The sequence below is a fragment of the Aphelocoma coerulescens genome, chromosome 19 (genome assembly GCF_041296385.1).
Source record: "Aphelocoma coerulescens isolate FSJ_1873_10779 chromosome 19, UR_Acoe_1.0, whole genome shotgun sequence".
Lineage (NCBI taxonomy): Eukaryota > Metazoa > Chordata > Aves > Passeriformes > Corvidae > Aphelocoma > Aphelocoma coerulescens.
Window position 1 is genome coordinate 5189938 of NC_091032.1, and position 22691 is coordinate 5212628.

Below are 22691 nucleotides of genomic sequence, written 5' to 3' on the forward strand. Positions count from 1 at the left end.
CTTCTCAACTCTCACAAGAAGGTAGTTTGATGTGAAACAAGAAATACAACTTCTAAAAATAATCCGATTAAATAATCAATGTTGCTTTTGCTGTCTTCTCAGTTCATCACTCCTCCTCTCTGAAGCAAACCCTCGTGTTTCATAGAAGTGGCTCCCAAGACCATGACCCTTTTCTTTAGAAAACCATTCTCCAAGTTGATACTTGGCTTTTTAGGATACTCAGAAACCCTGGCAAACCTTTCTTATTTTTTCTTTAGGACCCAGATTTTGGCTGCTTTCTCTAACTCCATTTAGCATCTGCTACAAATGGTGATGCACAAGTGGGGTACTGAGGGAAATGGGGGGGCTGCTGGTGCGGAAAGTCGGGCGTGCAACCCCCCCCATTCCCCTCTGCGCACCCTGCCCATGCCCTGAGCGTTTATTAATTAACTAATTTAATCCTTTGACGCGAGCCCCGCTGTACACGCACAGCCTCGCACCCCCTCCCCTTGGTATAATCCCCCCCACCCCCCCCGCCCGCTGTACCTTGGCACAGCCCTTCTCACCTCCCTCCCCCCCCACTTCCCCAGCGAATGGTAGGCGCCGCGCGCGCTGATTGGCCGCCCGGCCCCGCAGTCCGCGCGAGCTGCGGGTGCCTCAGTGTGCGCGCGGCCGGCGCGGCGGGCGGGTCGGTCCCTGCGCTCCCTCTGCTCCCTCCGCCCCTCAGCGCCGCCGCCATGGCTTCGGGTAGGTGCCGCCAGCCCCACCGGGCTCAGCGGGCAGCGGCGGCTCCGCTTCCCGCCGCCGAGCGCGGGCGCGGTGGGGCGCGGGAGGGCGGGCGAAGCGAGCGCCATGTGGCGCATGTGGGAAAGGCCGCGGCCATGTTGCGGGGGACGCGCCTGCTTTTCCCTTCACGCCCCCCCCCCCCCCCCCCCTGCGCTCGGTGAGGGGGAGGGGAGCCACGCCCCCGCCGGTGGCCCCTGTGGACACGCCCCCTTCGGCCGAGGCCACGCCCCCTCCCCGGGGAGCCCCGCTGCGCGAGCCGCTCGGGTCACGCCCCTTTACGCGAGGGGGCGTGGCCTGGCGGGCGCGTCCCCCCCACCCGTGTCGCAGTGGGGGGGCGTGGGGGCAGGGTCCCTTTGGGGTCCCTTTGGGGTCCCTTTGGGGTCCCTTTGGGGTCTTGTGCTCGGGTGCTGCGTGGGGTGTATCCCACCGTTTTGGGGCTAGGCCCCCCCACCGCATGTGCGAGCCCCCCCTTCGGGCTGTACCACAGCCCCCCTCCCCGGTGTGAGGTGTGGACCCCATTTTGGTTCTTGCTCCCCTGTGTAGGCCCCCCGCCTTGGGTGCTGTACACCCCCGTTTGTGGCATGTGGGCCCTCTTTTGGTTCATGCCCCCCACTGTAACCCTCCCCCACTTTTAGGTTGGGATACCCTTCCCCCCGGTGAGATGGAAGGGCCTTTTGGGTCACTGCCCTTCCCCTGTGTGGACACCGACTTTGGGCTGTGGTTTCCCTCCCCATACCCCATCCCGCTGTGAGATGTGGATTCCCTTCGGGTCGTGCCCCTCCCCATAACATGGTTTGTGTGCTCCCCCTTTGGATCAGCACTCCCCATGAAACGCAGGCACCCCCTTCCTGGGGTCGTGTCCCCCCTTAGCATGGGGCATGCCCTCCCCACCCCGCAGCAGGGGAGCCACCTTTGTGTCCCAGTATGTGCAGCCTCTGCTCTGCACTCTGTGTGCTGTTCACATTCCCTTGCCGTGGGCTTAAAAACGCCCTGGCTGGGATTGTTTTCCAGCGGGGGCTTTCGTTTATCCTGGAAGCAGGATCTGCTCTCCCGGGTGACCTGACAGGGCCCAGCTTCTCCTGGGGCCTCTGCAAGCACAATGTGCTGTTTCCTTATCCCCTTTGAGGTGTGGATGATTGGGTCCCCCCCCGGCAGTGCTGCCCCTGTGAAGCATTGGATAGGTGTAGATACTGGTGCATCCCAAGAGTGGAAGGATGAATTCCAAGGCTGGCCGTGCTTTGTGGAGCGAGCCATGTTTTGTTATGGTCGAGCCATTTTGGCGATGTCTTGTGCTGCATGTGGGAGTGATAGACAATACAAACAAAGCAAGGGGTGCTGGAGGAATCCTTTCATGCAAGGAGCAGTTATGTACCAGGAAAAGCAAATGTGTCCAAATGTACTGAGTCCAAATAATGAATTTTTCTACTAAATGAGTAAAGCTTGGCAGTAAACTACATCCACTTTCCCTCCATCCCTCAGCTACTGACCAGTCAAGCACCTGAGTGTCTCCTCTGTTTTTATTGATGTTCAGATGTGAGGTTCTTTTTCTTTTGAGGTTACTGAGAGGCAATAATGCTTCTTTGTATGAATTCCTTCATAAGAGAACCTCAGTTTTCAAATGTACACAGCAGACTGTTCTATCTTGCGAGGAATAAACCCCCTGAGTAGTGCAAGGTGATTAGGCTGCTATGTCCCACTTCATCAGCAGGAATTTTTTCCATGAACTTTTTAAACATTCAAAAAAAAAAAAAAAAAGAAAAAGCATAGGAATTTCCAGAATAAACTGTTATTTCCAAAAATCCTTACAGACTCTTGTCCCCATTGAGCCCACGAAAATAAATCTATCAGAAGTATGTAAGAGGTCCAGCAGAGGATGTAGAAAAATGTACAAATAAAGGAAGTTCCTCTGTGTGTTTTCGTATTTTATGGGCTCCTTATCTGGTTGCTTTCAATTTTTTCCCCAAATGTTGTGGTTTGGTGGAAGTTTGTTAAGGAGAAGCTAAGGAGATTAAATGTAGTTCTTAAATTTATAGCGAGTTATACCGTTACTCAAGAATTTTCTGGTACAACCATTAAAATTCTTTAATTAGCAGCATTAACGGCGTATAAATGTTAAACCACAACCATGTTTCTCAATTACTATTTAATAGTAATCTTTGTCATCATTTAAATGGAAATTGTGTAAAAATTTTACCTTACCCCTTAAAAACAAACTTGAATTGCAGGTCTGCGTTGGGTTTTTAATTGCTTTCAATATGAAAAAGCAATGAAATATTTGTGTAGCAGTGCAAAAGGAGGAGAAATTCACATCTAAATGAAACTGCTTTATAGGACCTGTGAAATTTAACCTCCTTTCATTTCTTGTTTGCTATTGTTAATTTTTGTTACCAAATATGAAATTTGATACTTTGTGTTTCTTTGAGGAGACACTTCACCATTAAAAATGCTGCTTCATGTCTGAATATCTCGGGTGATAACCCCCCCTCATCTCACATCCATCACCTCAGGTGATGCCCTCATCAAACCTCTGGTTAAGTGTCTGTGTAACCACTGGCAGGGTTGGATTTATAACCTGCTGAGGGAGGTATAATGAGCAGATTCAGCAATTTGATGAGTGTTTTGATTGGAAAATGGTTGCAGTCATTTATGACATTTACCCTGCCTTGTAATTAATTCTCAGTGTAAGCGTTTTAGGCGGTTCTGGGTATAGAGGCTGGAGAGTGTGGGGGAAAGGATGAAACTGGGGATGAGAAGTTCCTGATAGATTTTATTAGACCATGGCACGAGAGCATTTATACAAATTCTTGAAGCAATTAGAAAAGAAAAATTGCAGGACTTATCCCGAGTGTTTGGGTTTTGACAAGAAGGTGGCAATTTCAAACAGATAGAGGCTCCTGACCAGGCAATGAGATGGATGGAAGCTGAGCAGTGCAGAGGCTGGAAGGGCAGAGAGCAGAGGGGGATGTGAGGCTGATGGAGCAGTGTGTGTGTGTTCTGTGTGCCTGCATCTCTCACGTGGCTGGTGAGCTCTCAGTTGGGTTTTTCCTCTTGCAGTATGAGCAAAGGGAAGTGTCATGGCTCCTCCATCCCTGATTTTTCTCACATTCTGCCTGTGTTTGTGCCCTTTAGCTCAGCAGAGCTTTCTTAGAGCATCCCAAAAACGGGTTCAGCTGCACTGACCTACTTAGCTTTGCTTGATTAATTGAGCTGCTGCATTCTGCTCATTGATGATGACACTGTACTCTATAGTCATTAGAGGGGTTGTACAGTTCCGGGTATTTGAAAAGACTCCTTGAAAACAGAATTCAGATCCTTCAAAAGGGACATTTCCAAGTGGCTGTGGCTGTGTTGTATCCCCCACACCCTCTGCTGCTGTCATTCCAGTCTTAACATTTTCTCTTTTGTTAATAAAGAGGAAGCTTCATTCTGCAGGGAAAGTAGTTGCAATATCTAATATACTTCAATCTTCTCCCTCTCCCCAAACTTTCTCCTCTTACAGTAAGTAGAGACTAAAATGTTCATTGGAAATTCTCAATATGACTTATTTATTTTTCTAGATTCTGGAAGTTACAGTCAGTCTGGGGGCCAGCAGAGGTATGTGAGGATTTTTGTTTTGCTGTTAGCAATTACATCTGCAAAATAAAAGACCATTTAGTATTCTCAGCATGATGACTGATTGTTCAGGATACAGTATTGATATGTTTTTGAAGTTAAGGATGCAGAAAGCTTGTACCTGGGCCTTTATCAAGATGTCTTATAAAACAGAGAAAACAATAATCAGGTGTAAATTGGAATGATATCTTGTAATAGTAAGAACTTTTGAAATGTCATGAACATAGAGAAATACTTTTCATGTGGCTGCCTTAAGCTGTTCACTAAGATTTTAGGCAAAAGTTGTTGTATTTATTATATGGCCCAAGGCTGCAGGGCTTGTTTTAATCAGTGAGACAACTGTTTTTATGGAAGTATAAAAATCATAGCTAATGCTGTCTGTGCTAATGAAAATCATAAGGTTCTGTGCATGTAGCACTGCCTGAGTTTGGGTTTGTATCTAAATTTGATGAGTTTCAGCACGTGTTTCTTTTGTCAGTTCATGAAGGCTTAAAGTGGCAGAATAATGAGTAAGTATAATATAAAATTACAGCAAACCCAGGTTTCATGTGCTTTAAATTTATGCTTGAAACACAGCAGAAATTAAAATAAGCTCTTCCGGCTTCTGACAGTCAACCATTAATTCATTGATGCAGTTTTAATATGCCTGGAACTGCAGTGCTTGGATTAAGCACCTATTTTGGAATGAAGAGAAACTTTAGAGATGCCAAAAATACCTTTACTTTCCAACCTGTATGAAGGGCACTCTAAGCATTCCCTAAATCCATTTTTCTCTTCCAGCTACTCATCCTATGGCAATCAGAGCAGTCAGAATTATGGACAAGGACAGGTATGTTGAAAAAAACATTGTGGCTTTCAAAGCAGATGTTCCTTGAGTGAAAATAATTGTTCCTGGGCCAGGAAGAATTCCAGTCTCAGCTGTGCTTGATGTTTGCAGTTGTGTCTAGCCAAGGAAAACTGTAATTACCTGCTGTGGAAGTTACACTTATTTGAGTACATTCTTGAAATTACAGGGATATTCTGGTTATGGGCAGAGTGGAGACAATTCCTCCTATGGACAGAACTATGGAAGCTATCATGGGAACTATGGACAAAATCAATCAGGTTTGGCTAGCTTGTTACATTCATTGGCAGTATTTAAAAGGTGAATATTGACTAAAAACTTTCTTCCTCAATTTCCAGGTTATGGACAAGATTCCCAGGGATACGATGATGAATCCAATTACGAAAATCAGAACCAGAGCTCATACAACCAGCAGTCCTATGGCAGCCAGGGGCAGCAGAAAGGGTCATCTAGAGGGTAAGGAAGCCAAATTTACCAGTATCTATTTAAAATATTGTCTAGTAGTTGTACATTTTTAACGAGAGCTATAACAAATTTCCTTGTTAATGTTGCTGAGAAAAAGACAAATATTTGAAAATCCACATCCTTGAAACATTTTTAAGGTCTGAAAGACAGGAGGTAAAGGAGGAATATTTCTTTATGTAAGAGGGATGGGTGCAGTTGTTTTGAAGTCAGGCTTATGGGGACATACACTTTAGAAAGTCTTTGGATAGTGGCTCCAATGAAGATTGGACTTGGTAGAGTGTTTTGATTAGGAGAAAGACCTATCAAATACCTCTCCAATCACATTCTTTTGTATAAACTTACAGTGCTCTTTTATTAACTTCAAATAAGCTGTTAGCAAGGAAACTCTGAGCTGCTCTCAGATTGCAGGCTTCTTATCTGGCTCAGAATGCCTTTTCTTGAAAGAGAAAGAATTCAAAAGTGTCATTTAAGAAGCACATTTTAGTTTTGCAGCTAAGTAGAGTCCTCAGAACATCGTGGGTTTATATCCTCACCAGTAAATTAAATGTGCATGTGCATGCTGCACTTTAATTCTCCACTCTGTGCTATTGCAAACGTATTTTGCTTGTGATGTTGTATTGGATTCAGTTTCAGGAGGATTAATGATACAACTTTGAAAGTAGTTGGAAAAGAACAACCTAACTTCCCATAATGACTTAAAAGGCCACTTAGTGCTAGAATACCTTCACTGACTACTTTTCAAGCTTTGTGCCTCCACCCCGGGGTTACTGCTTGTGTTAGAGCTTTACTGAGGCTCACGTGACCTCGTTTAAATACTCTGTTGAGTACTAAACCTCATTCTCATGTCCAAGGTCCAAATAGTTTTGTATTTTTTGCAAGGTGATAAAACAATCTGGACTTGAGCAAACCTCTGCTTGGTTTCTGATTTTGTAGTTCTTACTATAAAACATTTTAATATTAAGAAATATCTTAATCTGCCAGCAGTAGGTGCTTTCACTCAGATGTCATTTTTGCTTCCATAACAAAGGCAGGTACACAGTTTTGGTTTTTTTTGCTTTGTTTTCTGAGCATTTATTAGAGCTGTACAAAGGTAATAATGTAGGTTTTAACTCTGTAGATGTCCAGTAAAATAAAAATGCAGCACATAGGTTTCCCAACAGGTTGTTTGTGATCTAGAAATTGAAGACAAGACCTTGAAGGGAAACTCCTCCATGTATGCTTGTAACAAATAAGGAGAAACTGAGAAATACGATGATAGCAGCTTTGAAAAGGGTGGCCACAAAACTGTAGCTGTCATATCCTAGGGGAGGGAAAGGAAGACAGCAAATAGTGGATGCTTTCAACAATGCTTCCTTTGTTGGTAAAGGTGCAAAGGCTAAAGCAGAGCTGACTTTTTTGAAGTGAAGGTAATAAAAAAAATCTTCACAAGCTGTTTACCACTGGGATTAGCAAGGTTAAAGCTGAGATCTAGGCCAGAAGTGGGAGAGAGCAGATTAGATGGTATTTACACAAATGGGATATTTTGGGATTGGTTAGACCCAACACACTGGATCTGAAAGTGCTTTGAAAAGCTGGTGGAAACTTTCTGTAGGCTCTTGCATTTTTTTTCCCCTTTTTCTGAGATATTTTCACTAGCAAGTAAGATTGCCAAAGGCTGGAGAGTGGCAGATCTAGTGCCTCATCTTTTGAAAAAGGGTGGAAGCATGGAGGGGGAAGAGGAGAAAGGGTGGCAGAGGTCAGAGATTCTTTCCAGTTACTGAAAAGATACGACAGCTAAGGCACAGCTGAGTACCTGGGGGAAAACAAAGGAATGAGTAACAGCTGGTAGTGTTCCCTGGATGCAATTTATTTCTCATAAATCTGTGTTATGCCTTGCCATGAAAGCCTAAGCCAGCTGGAACTATTCTCTCAAATATATCTAGATTTCCAAAATACTTTAGTTTCTGCTTCAGATGCTGAAGTGTAGCTTAGGCAAGCGTGGTGTAGGTGAGATTCCCTTGTGGTTGCTATAAAGTTATTAATCTTCATCTTAGAGAAGATTTATGACTCCTCCTTGGAATGTAGAGCTGCACTGTGTTGGAGTATCCTGGATGTGATACTGGTCAGTGTTTCTGATGAAGGTTGCTGGGATAGTGTAGATGGCACTAAAGTGAGAAGAACCACAGGTATGTTACAGGCCACCATAACAGTTAGAAAAATTCTTGATAAATTGTAGAATGCCCAGAAGAAGAGAGGTTGCAATTCAGTAAAAGCAAAATTTTATTATTTTGGGATTTTTTAGGCAGCAAGTCTCAGCCGCACTGTACAACATGAGCACTGAGGCTCTGCCCTACAGGTCTAGAGGGAAGGATTTGGTGTTTAGCAGGTCACAGGCTCTCCATCAGCCATTGATGGTACTGGGGAGAGGGGGGAATGGAAGTGTTGGACGGGGATATGTGAAAGGAGTGATGCTCTCATGTAAGGAGGTAACTATGTTTAGGAAACTTTAGCAATGTCACGAATTTTCAGCCATTTTTTTGATCTCTATTCTGTGAACATTTATCTGTTAATTCAAATTCTGTTTGTTTTAAGTGGAAGAGGCTCTTATGAACAAAAGTCAAACTATGGTCAGCACCAAAGCTCTTATGACCAGCAGTCAAGCTATGGACAAAACCAAGACTCTTATGACCAGCAGTCAAGCTCATATGACCAGCAGTCGGGCTATGGCCACCAGGGTTCATATGACCAGCAGTCGGGCTATGGCCACCAGAGCTCATATGACCAAAAGTCAGGCTATAACCAGCACCAAAGCTCATATGGGCACTCCCAGCAATCCTACCAGTCTCAGAAGGGAAGCTATAGCCACAACAGCCAAGGTAAAATTCCCAGGTTGAATTCAGTATTGGCTAATAAAATTGAGCAGAAATGTGAAATGGTTGGATTTTCTTCTGCAAGCAGTTGATTTGATGAACAGTTAAATTCTTTTCCATGTTGATATTCTTGGGGGATGTTTTATTTGTTACAACTTTCAAAACATTATAGGGAGATTTAAAACACTTGGGGCCCCAAAATGGTTGCATTTACGTATGTTAGAACAGCCGTGCAGAGTTTCTGTCCACGAGTTCTGCAAATTCTAGATGGAATTTTCTTCCCAAGCTATTTTGAACCCTCTTCCTGCATGAGGGTGACATGTCTTGATCAGTCATGAAGAGCTTTTGCACTTCACATTCCAGCTTTACTCTGTGTAGGTGAATTGTGAGATAGAAGGAGAAGTTTGAGATGAAGTCTTTCTTTTGCTTTAACTTCACACCAGCAGCACAGCCCACTCTATTTATCCTTGTTCTGTCTTCACTGATGTCTTTTGCAAACTGGGAGGACTGCATGGAAGTCAAATGGAAAGCCTATTTTAGACAATACGTGTTTAATGTTTGGAAAATGGAGTGTAATTACAGAGTGGTTTTTGCATTCTGATATACTCAGTGACCCTGGAAGCCAAGGGAGATAATGGAGCAAAGTTTGGTTTGTTTTTCTTTTTTCCTTTATGGCACACAGAATGTCAGGGAGATTTAGGAGTTGACACTTTTCAGATGTAAATGGCAGAGTTAATGAAGGGGAGGTGGGAATTACAGGGTGTGAATTTTCACTGTGCTGCAGTTTGCACTACAATTGACTCGTGTTTGGTTTGACTCATTCTCCCAGATGATCGCCGTGAAAAGAGCAGGTATGGAGAAGATAATAGAGGATATGGCGGGTCACAGGGAGGAGGTAGAGGGGGATATGACATGGATGGAAGAGGTCATATGTCTGGATATAGGTAAGTGATCTCATTCCAGTGCCTGCACTTCCTTACCCTTATTTCCTATTATTTAGCTGATTTTAATTTTTGTTCATTATATGTCTATTCCTAAAGTGGTTCAGATTTAGATTTCCAAAACTGGAAGATTTCTAAAATTAAACCTTTCTGCACTGCACAGAAATGGGTTTTGCCTAGGGGAACAGCTTTTAGATTAACATAGATTGAGACCAAGCATTTGATTGTTGTGACACAGAGCTGCCTTTTATTTGCATGAGTTACAATACAAAAACTGTCCCAGCCCATCACTTGTTTTCAGTGACAAGAAAACCAACAGCCAGTGATTGAGAACAATTTACAGAATTCATAGCTAAGGTAGCTCACATTTTACCAGGGAAGTATTTTGACCTTGCAATAATAGGAGTAATTTAGTAGTAACATCACTTGTTCTTTGCTGCTTTTTTCCATTTTAAACTTCTATTAAAATACACATCTTCTATTATTGATTTATTTGTCAGTCTAAACACGTTTATTTTGGGTAGATCTGAAATACTAACAATGCTGTCACCCCTTTCCCCATTGCCTTAGGCCTTGTACTGTCAAGAAAATTTATGCACATATTTAATTCTGTGCTTGCAGATGATTTCATGCAGAGGTCTGCGATTGGGACCTTGGCTTTCAAGCCTATTGAATTAAACATATTACGTATTATTTATTAATAACTCTCACAACTAGCTCCCCTTTGTGTCCCTCTGAGTGGTTGGGGGTGCAGAGGGGGCTCACTGATGCAGGGCAAGAACGTTGAAGCTTCCAGAGAGCTTTGAGATGTTGCTTATCAACACCACTTAGCCTTCAAAAAGCTGAACAGCTCTGGGTTATTCCTAAACTCCAGATGAAAAACTCTATAATTATACAGTATTTTCTATTGGAACTGATCTGATTTAAATAAATCCAATACTTGGTTACTTTTAAAGGTATTTATTTTTAAATCATATTTAAAATCTGTCTGCTTCCGAGATGCTTCCAAATTGTACTTAATGGCTTGTTTATAATGATGTAGGAGGCTCTTACCTCTTCTAATTAGGTATGGTAGCACAATTAGAAAAGCATATTAGTGTTGCCTTATGTTTGCTGGGGTTTTGTATAATATAAACTTAAAGCATATTTTTCTGTAGTAGCTTTTATCATAAACATAAATTTATAGCCTATAAATAAACATAAATATATATATAACAAAGAATTCTGTAATGTATGGTACCTCACATAAAACAAAAATAACAAACAAAATAATTGCTAAGTTAATTTTAATTTTCAGTTAAAACTGAACTTTTTTTTTTTTAGTTAGATTTTCTTTGTGGATGAGGACTTTCCATATTCCTGTGATAAAAACTGGTTTTTTTAAAACTTTGTAGCCAAGCCCTTTCCAATAATAGCAATGAATGTGAGCTTCAAAAAACACACTGCTGATAGATTTTGTCACTTTGAAACAAAGTTGGGTCTTTGAAGATAAAGTCAAATGAATTACTGTCTGTGAAAATAAAGCCTCTTGCCATATTTTTCCAAAGTGTAAGGAAACTTTTGCTTGCACATCCATGTAGATCATGGTGCTTCAGTGAGCTGGGAAGCCAAAAGAAGGGAAAGTGGGGAAGTGAATGAAGGAGTGGAGGAAAATACAGTGAAGTGGAGAGGCATTTGTTAGGAAGTCTGTCTGCTTCTGTTAAGTGATGTTGGCTTTAGTGGTATTTTTGGTGGGAATTTTTGGAACTACAGTGTCATATATCTTTATTCAGTCTTTTTGCATAATTGTGACAGAGGATTCTGACATATGTATTTTACCAGACATGCTTATTAGAAAAATATAAAAGGTTAAATTAAATAACAATCTCTATAATGAAGGGGAAAATAACTTGTGATAAGGTAAGAAATCGTGTTCAGTCCTGTGAAAATGTGGGGTTTAAGGGTAGGGTTTTTTCTGGGGGGGGTTTAAATTCTTGGGTTTCTCTTGTTTATTTATTTATTTATTTATTGGGGGAAAATACATGTAGGAATATCAGGTCGATCTTCAGTAGCCACCATGTTCAGTTGTTCTGGTGCCATTTTAATGCTAAACTGTGAAAATTCCACAGCCATCAGGAAATAATCTAAAAACCTTGTCCACGGGGATACATTAATGATGCTGTAATCACAGAATCCCAGAATGGTTTTGGGTTGGAAGGGACCATAAAAATCATCTTGCTCCACCCCCTGCCACGAGCAGGGACACCTTCCACTAGACCAGGGTGCTCAGAGTTCCATCCAGCCTGGCCTTGAACACTTCCAGGGATGGAATGATAATGTAGGCTTTTTCTATAGTGCTTAGAAAATAACACATAAATAAGTTCTATCAGGGCCACAAAAAAATTGCTCCTTGACTTTACAAACAAATTAATATCAAATGTGAGACCACAAGGAATGAATCTCTTGTTCTTAGCTAATAATAAAAATTCTTCCTTGACTGACATTTAAACACAGAGAGAACTTGATGCAGCTTTTTAGAGGTATGGTTTTATTCTGACAGCTAGAAGGACTTGGACATGTACTGTACTGAATGGTCTCAGCCCTCATTTTTCTTTTGTGCCTGTGCAAAGTCACCCAGCAGTGAGAAGAAGATAATCTTTTGAGAAATTCCTGTTCAGATTTCTTAGTCCAATAGACAACACACATTTTGTCGTGTGTCAGAAGTTCACATTTTAGTTTTAATAACTCAAGGTTTGAGAATTATCCTTGAGATTTTTTTTTAATGGTCTTGAATTGCATCTTCTGGGATTTTAGTAGAATTTCCCCACCCTTTTGTTTTGAAGCTTGAAAAATTGATGATCTCACTAATTTTTATTCTGGCTTAGAAGTAAAATATTTCCTTTTTTCCCATAGTGGAAGAGAGTCATCTTTTAGTTAGAAAGCAGGAACAGCAGGTCTTGAGAATGCAGTGTTTTACTCTAAGTTATCACCCCAGCTTTTTAGAGTCCTCATCTGAAAAACAAGGAATTATTGATTATTGTGGCTGTGGGACTGAACTGTTTTGGTTAAGCCTGGAAGTGGGAAACACAGGAGCAAACAAAGCAGGTTAGAGAAGCTTTGCTTTTGGCTCTGCTCATACAGACTGTGCTGGTGGAATTACAGACATGCAGTTTAGAAAGGGTTTGCCATTGTGTTAGGATTTGTCATAGAAATCCTGACTTTGCTCAGCACAGATTATTTTTTAACTCTTGTGCAGATTTATGGTGATCTACTATAAACAAAAGCTACCTATGCAGCTTAATTGTTATATCAGCACTTAGGACTGGGAATTAGTGTGATACAAAGAAACTACAGCTTAGTGCAGATGTTTTTTACAAGTGTGGTTTGTGTTCAGAATTAATATTTCGACTTGTAACAGATATGCTTGAGCTCAGCCTTATAGAGACTTTGGAAAAACGTGAACAGAGGCAATAAATGTAAGCAAGGGAAAAATCCCATCTGTCAGTGACTGTTGGTGCACTAAATATTCCTTTCTTGTTTGTAAAATACACTCTTAGGCATTAGGGACACACTTTGTGAGACAGATACACGTTGGAGGCTGAAATTCGGTCCCGAATTCTTAGTGCTGCTTCTGCCAGTATCTGATCACTTTATAAAACTGCATTGCTTGTATGTTGAGCTCCCCATAAACCTGTGCTTTAACTTAAAGAGCTGTTCCCAGCTGGATTAAGCAATATCCAGATGAAGTCTGGTTACAGTGTGGCAGGTGATGATAAATCTGTGAGTGAATTATAGGAGAAAAGAACATCTGAGGACTTCTCTTTCATAGCAGCAAGTTCACACACTGAGTGATGCCTGATCACATTCCAGCTGCCTGCAGTTCAGCCTCTTCTTTAATATCTTAGTGGTGGCACTGCTGAATTTTAACTGCCTGATTGTGTTTCTAACATAGGGTATTAAGACTCCAAAATCCATCTGGTCACCCATCTCTGAGGTCTGTGTGCAGGCCTGGTAAAGCAATGGGTTGTGAAATGCTGCAGTTGTATTTTCCACATGTTTTATGAGGATAATTTGGGGTCTAACTCAGTTGCTGAGGTTGAATTTTGGGTCTCAGTGAGGGGTAAATTCAAGATTGTGGCATCAACTGCTTGCAATTTCTGTGTTTGACTTGCTGCAGGATATCTGCCTGATTCCAGAGAATCTTGGGTAGCTTTGCCCAGCAGTTGCAGGAAGGTAAAAAAACTGCCACTCCATAAATCACATAGCAAATGCCACTTTAAAATGTAGGAAAGCATTAATCCATCATCAAAGGTATCCATCAGTAGATTGTTCCAGGTTATTGTTGGGTTGGTCATGTGAGACTAAGCAGAAGATAACCTGCTGTAGCATACTTGGGCAAAAATGTATTTCTATAGACATTAGTTAAAAAACTGATTTTAAAATTATTGATTGCACTTGTTAGTGCAGGGTGCAGAACAGCTGTATCACAGAATTAGGAATTGGCATTAGACTTCCTTTACATTTTATGTATTCAGCTCCTCAGGATCATGGTGCACACATTTTCACCCCAGCATCCTACAAAACCTTCACTTCCAGTAAAATCCTGGATGTGTTGACACAAACTTACATTGTGTAAGTTTTTGGATTGCTGGGGTTTTCTAACTGCCATACACTTCCACATCAGAAAACGTATTTGTTCTGGTCCTGATGAGCTGGCACTGTAATCTGGGGTTGGAAAGTTTTCATAACATTTAGATGGTTGATATTATTCACTGTTGTTATTTCTGAGTTAAAATTCCAGAAAAACAGGCATCCTACTAAAAATTGTTGTGTCATAATGAAGTGGGGTTTTTTTAGCTGAAGTGAATTGGAGGTGGCAGAAAGGTATTTCCAATAAATTTTATCATCACCATTGTGTTTTTAATCATCAATCCTTGAAAACAGCCTTGAGTAAAGACCTGCACTGATATATAAAATCTTTAATGAGCAGAGTGAATTAATGAATAAATGACACTGCAATTTAGCATTCAGATTTTTTCTGTGGAACAGCAATAAAATCTGCAGCAAAAATTTATTTTAAGAAAAGTCCCAGTAAAAGTGATACTATTTGTTGTGCCAAAAGGTCAGTCACCCTCCAAAGAGTGTCTCTTAATCCAGGTTTAATAGTAACCTCTTGGAACCTTATTTGGTCCTCACTTTGGGCAGATTTTTGTCTCATAAATGTTAAGTACCAGCAGCTTCCATTCATGACTTTCCATTTGCTGTAACAGATGGACAGGGTGCCAGAGAAATTACTCCCTAATTTTACTTCATTGCCTTTTGCTGGGTGCTTCTATGCCCTGTTTGGACTCTGATGTGTGAGCAGACAGATGGAATTAACACCTGGAGTGATTTCTAGTCATAAAGTGCTTTGGTGAAGAGGCAGAATAACTCCAGAGACTGGAGATATTTCTCTGCATCAGGGTTTGAGCTTGCACTGCCTTTATCATACTGAGAAAGCTCTTGGGATTAGGTGATCCTGCCTAATTTTGAGGTGGCAGCTGTGTCCCTCATGATGAGGAGGACAGGCAGGCAGTTGTACGTGGCAGTATGAGATAGTCCTTCTGACATTTGGTTATTGACTTTCTAAAAAAAATCCAGTGGTTGTATTTTTCCTGAAGGCTCTGAATATTGATTATCTCGTGTTCATATCATGGATGCAAATAAAAATGCTGTTGTGAAAAATCCTTCCGGTACAAACCTTTCCAGTGAAAAAAGAGTGAGGGTTTATTTTCATGCACATAATTGGAGGCATAACAACCTGTTTTAAATCCCCTTCTAACCTTTGAAAATTGATGTGTGTATTCTCTTAACTTGGTCTACATTTTGTGCCACAGGTTTCAGAATGAATGAAATAAAACTTCACGGCCTCTGCTTTTGAAGCTCACATACACACACCTTCTCTGTAATGCCAAGTGCTGTAGTACAGTAGGTTCCCACAGACCCTTGCTCAGAGAATGGCTCATTCTGCTAATTCATCCCCTGTATTATAAATGCATAACAATGGAGAATAATTTTAGCTCTTTTGACTTCTGGGAAAGTACTAAAGTACTAATTATTCCAAAGTAGCAATTACATCTACAATTAAAGCCCACATTAATCTTCATGAAAATAACATTTTTTGTTTAAACCCCGGTTCTGAATAGCTGTTATTTTGGCTGATGGGATGGGAGAAAGTATTGAACCAACCACATGCATATGGGTTAGTTTAAAATACTCCCTAGGGCTTCTCTTCTCCAGTGCAGCACCCTGAGAGATTTTTTTCTTTGTAATTTAATCTTTGAACATGAATGGGTAGTGAGGAGAACATAGAGATGGTGCTTTAGCTGCCAGACAGTAATTCTCAACTTGTCATCAGTTAACTGTAGATTGAGCCTTGGGCTCAGCACGTAGAGACTTAAGGAAGAAATCATTTCTTCAATTTTTCCTCTGCAGTGGTGGTGACCGTGGTGGCTTCAAAAATTACGGTGGTAAGTGCCGAGTATCCAAAAATGTTTCAGTGGAAATTCTTTATAAATCTAAAAGCCACCAATATCTTGTTACTATCTAGTAGAAGCATTATAGAGTTTTGGTGAGGCTGGTGTGTTCACGAGTTGTAATAGCCAAACTTGTAGCAATAAACTGGATTTCTACTTTGTCAAATTGCATGAAAGAATTTGTGGAGACAGTGACGTTCACCGGATTATTTTTTTTCTTTTCTTTTTTTAATTTTTGTTACAAATGCTTCTTAGAAAGGTACTAGAGGTAGAAAAAAAAAAAAAAGTGGGAAACTGCTTGGTGATGTGACAACCAGCATTTGCAAGCAAACACCAGCACAGCATCAGTGTGGCAACTGCCACATGCTGCAAGTTAAAGAACACGTTAACGTCCTACAGACACCTTCTGTTGAACGTTTAAATCTAAATAGTCTCTAAATCTCTGGTTCATATCTTAGATCTTAGGTGCATTGCATACATTCTTTATGTATTTTCTTGTTGCTAAAAAAGTCACTTGAATGTGTTGTGCTAAAAATAGTCTTTTTTCTTTCTTTTTTTTTTTTTTTGTCAAACCCATATCATAGGTCAAAGGGATTATGGACCGAGATCAGATGCTGGTAAGGAAACAAGCAGTGAGTGGGAGTGGATTGTAGCTCTTAGGTCACTGCTTTTAAAATGTTTGTCTAGAAAGATGGATGTGGCTGCAATTCCCATGGCTCATAAAAAATCTAGCTAAAGTATGCTTTCCTTGAAAGAAATGTATTTAATTAAAGTGCATGTGAATTTTTGGATGTTAATGCAGCAAGTAAGAATTTCCTGATGAACTTTGAATGTGCTCAAGCCAAGCAGCTGCTTTCACTGCCATCACAGTTCTGCTAAGCTTGTGTTATTTAAAACACACACTGCTCTGGTGGGTTGGGATGCCCAGCTGCATAGAAGTTGGGTGTGAGGCAGGCAGCTGGTCAGCTGTCTGGTGTACTCAGCTGATGGTGTTAACCTCAAAATTAAGCTCCCTGCTCCTCTTCTATTTCACGCAAAATGTCTCTGGGATTTAAGGGTCTGCTACTGGGCAGCACAGAGCTGAGCTTAAAATATTGCTGCTGTTGCTCCCACAAAAACACGTGGTAAATGTAGCTTAATTTTCCCCAGATTCAGAGTCTGACAACTCTGATAACAACACCATCTTCGTGCAAGGACTCGGAGAGGACGTTTCAACAGATCAAGTGGCAGACTATTTCAAACAGATTGGTATCATAAAGGTATGTGAAATGAGAAATCATGGGTCAGAAGGAAGAGAACTGGTCGAGCTGTTGTACTGGAAATGTACTGGTATCATTCAAGGCAGAGTTCTCTCTGACTCCCCAGCAGTTGTAGATAATATTTTATCTGGGTTCCCAGCTGACAGCTCGTTTGTAAGCTGGCAGCACGAGCACCTTTGTCCTAGTGACATTTAGATTGCTTTGTGTCTCTTCTTTAGTCTTTATAGCCCTGACACTCTATCCATTGTGCCACCCTCATAGTGCAGCACATGTGCCTCTGTTCTGTGGCTGCTGCTTCTGTTTCTGCAATTCTAAATTAGGATTTTGTGCACTTGACCTTATTTTTTTGTTAAAATTGTGCCCATCATTACTTCATGGGGAACAGCCAGTCAGTATCCTTCAGTCAAATCCCTCTGTTTCTGCAGGCCAGCTCCAAGAGAATATTCTCACTAAAGATACTTAGTGTTACAGTTTGTGCTCTGAACTGATTTCACTGGTGTTCCTGCTATGCCAAGTGTACAACCTTTCTTTTCAGACCAACAAAAAGACTGGCAAACCCATGATAAATCTCTACACAGACAAGGATACTGGCAAACCAAAGGGAGAAGCCACGGTATCTTTTGATGACCCTCCTTCTGCTAAAGCAGCCATTGACTGGTTTGATGGTGGGTGAGAGTTACCTGTTCTTTTGGCTATTTATGAATCTAACAGGCAGTGGAAGAAGCAAATCAATAACCTTGTTGGGGGCCCAATGCTGCTATTTATGTAGCTTTTGGCTTGGGCTTCTTTTGTTTTGTTTTGGGTTTTTTTGTTAGGGTTGTTTGGTTTTTTTTAAACATGGTTTCTTGTGTGTGTTGGATTTCTCTCATTTCATTAAACAGCAGATAGTGATTTAGACCAAAAATGTACAGTGAAACTGAGGGTTTGCTGCTGTACCTCAGTCACCCCTGCACAAGGTACAAGAGGTGGTGTTTGTGTCACTTCTTGTTTAGACCAACAGAGCTGTAATCTCTGTTAGCAGCTGGAGGGATTCCCTACAGTGTTGCATTGATATTTTTAGTGTTGTGGGAGCATTTTTAGAGTTTGGGGATGGTTATGGCAATCTTGTGCTGAGTGCTCTGTATATACACAGTGAAGAACAAGGTTTTAAAATTATGGATTTATCCCAGAAATATATTGATATAAAACTCTTTAGAGTGCAGGAAATACAGTGGCACTCTTGTAGTAGTAAACTTGAGGGGGTGAGGGAAAAATGCCTGCTCCTGTCACCTTGTGTGTTCACAGAATTTTAGTGAAGTTGGGTAGAAACCGAAGGACATACTCTGCATCTGGTGTGAAATGATACTGCTTAAAAAAAATTGGCGTGGCATGCTTGTCTAATGTTTGTGTTTGCTAATAAAATGCAAATTGACTTTTGTTTAAGAGGGTAAAGCAAATATGACTATATTAGGCCCATGTGCAGTTCTGTTTGTCTGTGATAAACATTGTATCTGTGAAGAAGCCAGTCTCTGAAAACCATGAACCTTATTTAAATACACTTGGGAGTCAAGTTTCAGGCTGGCTGTTGAGTGCTACAAAAGCTTTGTTGCCTTGGTGGAATTACAGACAGTTCAGACATCCAAACTACTTCTCCATGAACATAGCCAAAAATCTTTTAAACATTCTTATGTCTTTAAATTGCAACTTACAGATCTCATTTAAGCTAAAATATCTGTGGGTCTGTGGAGAGTTTAGCAAGTACCTCAGTGTTTCCATCTCACCTTTGGACCAGTGCTTTCAAAACCTGCAGCTTGCCTGTGTCTCAAGAGTTTTGTGTTCAGTCTGTGTGTGCAAATCACTTCTGCTCTGCTGGGCTTGCTGCTGTGTTCTTGGGAGCTGTATTGATCCCTTCTCTCCTCCCACAGGAAAAGAATTCAATGGCAACGTTATCAAAGTTTCTTTTGCAACCAGAAGACCTGAATTCATGAGAGGAGGTGGAGGTGGCGGGCGTCGAGGTGGGACTAAAATCTGTAGAATCCTTGTTCTTGCATAGTTAAATGCTTTTTCACTACAATTGATTTATTAAAGAGAAGTTGACTTTGAAGCAGTGATTCATCAAATATATGAGCCTTTGGGATTCTGCCAGGAAAGGGAGTAATAGGGATTGGACCCAGTTAAATAAACTGAAATCTGTAATCTCTTCTGCACAGCACAGAATTTATGCTTTCTTTTAGAACTGGAAAGTCTCCAGATCTTGTCTCAGCATTGCTTTTAAAGAGAAAGTGTAACAATAATGAGCTGTACCAGCCCCACATATGTAGGGAGGAATTCCCAGTGACCATTTGCTTGTTACAGCAAAGCTTTGAGATTCTCTGTTTCCAGCTGGTATTAAGCAGGGTGCATAATTCAGCTGCTGCTGACTTGGAGCAGCAGTTGGGTGTCTGATTCCTTTCATTAAGGACATCTCAATCTCCCTGATTCTCTGCCTATACAGTTCTGTCAGTAATCCACGGGGTATTCATTACCATTTTTCAGGAATCATGCTTTGGGCGGTGCCTGTCAGCAAATTCTAGTTCTGAAACCAGGCAGTTCTGTAGGCTGATGAAAAGGGATTCTTCAGCAATTTCAGTTGGTATAAAAGTTCCAAATCTTGTGATGCAGAAAGTAAGAATGTTGTCCCTGTGTCTGTGTCAGAGGCATCCTGGGATTAATCCAGACAGACTTTTTTTATTGTTAATTTTTTTTTTCTATGACTAAATCTGGCCATATGTGACTGATCTTAAATCTTGTTAAATCTTTCAAAATTTTATTAATGCATGTAGTGGGTTTATGTTTACCCAGCGGCAATTCAAGCAGATCAGGTTTCTCTTTACTACTGAAAAAGAATTTGTAATAAATAGTGGGAATATATTTGCATTAAACACTTCTTCCACCTGAAAAGTCTGTCTGTCACTTGGGGTCTGAAGGCAGTGACAATCTTTGATACCTGTTTCTCATGTGCAGTTCACAGAATTTTATTCTGATCATAATTTTGTCTGCAGGTTCACGAGGTGGCTATGGAAGAGGTGGGGGCTTCCAGGGTAGAAGTGGGGAACCCAAAAATGGTGATTGGGTTTGTCCTAACCCGTAAGTGTCATTTTAATTGGGCAGGGCTGTTTCATGTGTGCTCTCATCTTCACAGCTCAGTCTGGGGGATCCTTGTCTGTTCCAGGTCCTGTGGCAACATGAACTTCGCTCGCAGGAATTCCTGCAACCAGTGCGGGGAGCCCAGACCAGAAGATTCACGTCCATCAGGAGGTGTGTAAAAACAGCTACACCCTTAGATGTTTAAAGTGTTCATATCATCTGCATCTTTCTGAAAAAGCTGATTATATTTCTGTATTTTTGCCCAGATTTCCGTGGGAGAGGCGGCTACGGAGGAGAGCGGGGCTATCGAGGGCGCGGCGGCCGAGGCGGGGACCGGGGAGGTGGCTATGGGGGCAAAATGGGAGGAAGGTAAGAGGAGCCTTTGCCCTTGTATGGCTGTGGGGTTGACAGGGACTGTGGGGAAAGGGTTGTTTATGTGTACAAGCACAGCTGCCATGAAAATATTAACTACAGATAGGAGCTTCTGGAGAGAGTCTCTCAGTCTCTTGAGTTTTGTGAATGTTTCTGGCTGAGGCTCTCAATAAACACAGAGCAGCACACAGACGTCATTGTAGAAATGTTTGACTGAAGGGACTATTTGTTATTTGCTTCATTTGTTACTTGCTTAGAACCTTTTCCTTCCCTTCCAGAAATGATTTCAGAAATGATCAACGCAACAGACCATACTGAAGACCACTGTGAATGTTTTGTTTGTCTTCTTGATGCGTTTGATAGTGAAATTGCCTGCAGCTTCACCCATGGCCTCTTTCGATAGTGGAATTGAGTGAAACTAGATTTTTATTTTGGTGGGAGGGACTGGGGTGGTTTGGGAAGATTTTTTTTTAAGCAAGACATTGAAATTTAATCCTAATTTCCACATTCTCCTCTTTTCTTCCCCCCCCCCCATACCTTTTCAACAGGCCCTAAGAAGGAAAAGGATAAACTGTAAAATATTGCCAAAATATGAAGTGTTTTGTAATACAACAATAAATGCTGATTGTTTTATTTGTGAAATCCTACTGTTTCTCAATTACTTGAGTTGCATGCATTTCCTTACATATTCCCAGTGTTCCTGTGGTATGGCTTAAGCAGTAAATAGGCATTTGTTTGGAGTGGCACTGGAGCTTTGACCTGAGCTCTGTCTATTCACAAAATCTGCAGGCAGGTCAGTGATGAGTCTCCTTGCTATCCATATCCTCTATCCCAGACTTGTCCCCTGCTCCTTTCCTGTTTCCCTCCTGTGCCTGCTTTGGTTGCCCTGCACCCTGAGAGGTGCAGGCAGACAGCAGGGTGTGTTCTGCTGCTTCCAAGGGGGCACAACAGCTCAAAATCCAAGGTGGGATGGCTTTAAAAAAAAGAGATTTGCTACATTTTGCTGTACTTGCTGCTTTTGGAATGTGGGTGATGGAAACAAGTGTGTGCAGCTGCTTCATGTTGGAGGTCAGATGCAGGTGAGGTTCAGCAGGTGCATTGTGAGCATTTGGGATTCAGCTGTGAAGCCAGGGGAGAGGAAAGAAGGGAGATTAATTATCCCCCCTCCTCAGATAGGTCACTGCAGAGGTGAGCAACCTGAGAAGGTGGCACTGCCCCAGTCAGCTCATGTCAGTGCTGCCTCTGCATCACAGGCCTTAGAGAAAGAGCCTCTGGCTGTCCAATATTCCAGTGGGCAGCACTATAAATACAAGTTCTTGGGGTCTGTAGTTACAATTGGGCATAGAGCTGAGCAGTATCTCACTGAGAAATGAACAGAAATGGCTTCTGTGAAGGTTTATGAGCCACCTCCCCAGCTTGGTGTATATTCATGGTTGTGGTTCAAATCAGCATTACCCAGGGCTGTAAATGTGGTAACTGTGCTGGGCCTTTTTCAGGTTTCTCCTGGAAAGCATCTGCTCTGCTGGGAAAGGCATTTATCATGGATTGTGGACTGCTTGTTCCTCCTAAAACAGTGCAATTTGAGGTATATACGTACTAGTGACAGTATAAAATCCAACGTATAGCATGTGAGGTTTCACAAAGTTGATGAAATCAGTATCTGGTGTTTTGCTGGCCTAGAGAAGTTGGATGCTGATGGTTTTGAAGCTGGAGTTACTGTTAGGAGGGAGGAGGCTAGAGGGTGCTCTTGCCCACTGCTGTGCTGGCAGATGCAGGAATGGTGCCAGCTGGATGGGATGGAAGGAAAGCAGGAATCAGCAGCTGAGAACAGCCTCTGTCCCTGCTGAGGTTTGTTCCCCAGCAGAGCTGACAACCTTGCACTGCACAAACAACTCCTAAGGGTGCACCTGGAGCCCTCAGAGCTGAGCACAGAGTTGGGAATGGCTGAGCTGAGCTGAAAACCCAGGGCTGGTGCAGCATCGCCC

General features: G+C 41.9%; 1 protein-coding gene across 1 annotated transcript; it reads left to right on the forward strand.

The window, feature by feature from the left end:
* The first annotated feature begins 614 nt into the window (after positions 1 to 614).
* On the forward strand, positions 615 to 21348 carry TAF15 (TATA-box binding protein associated factor 15). Its single transcript, XM_069033124.1, has 16 exons — positions 615 to 726; positions 4323 to 4359; positions 5158 to 5206; positions 5391 to 5481; positions 5560 to 5677; positions 8258 to 8541; positions 9365 to 9479; positions 15930 to 15964; positions 16555 to 16587; positions 17120 to 17229; positions 17765 to 17894; positions 19134 to 19223; positions 20250 to 20334; positions 20420 to 20505; positions 20601 to 20703; positions 20985 to 21348. Exons 1-16 carry the CDS (start codon positions 717 to 719, stop codon positions 21022 to 21024), a joined length of 1416 nt encoding a protein of 471 aa, XP_068889225.1. The 5' UTR covers positions 615 to 716; the 3' UTR covers positions 21025 to 21348.
* The last annotated feature ends 1343 nt before the right edge of the window (positions 21349 to 22691 follow it).

Coding starts and splice junctions, on each gene's coding strand:
- TAF15 (XM_069033124.1), top strand. Junction 5,482..5,559: donor CTATGGACAAAATCAATCAG/GTTTGGCTAGCT, acceptor CTCAATTTCCAG/GTTATGGACAAGATTCCCAG. Junction 19,224..20,249: donor TGGAGGTGGCGGGCGTCGAG/GTGGGACTAAAA, acceptor TTTTGTCTGCAG/GTTCACGAGGTGGCTATGGA.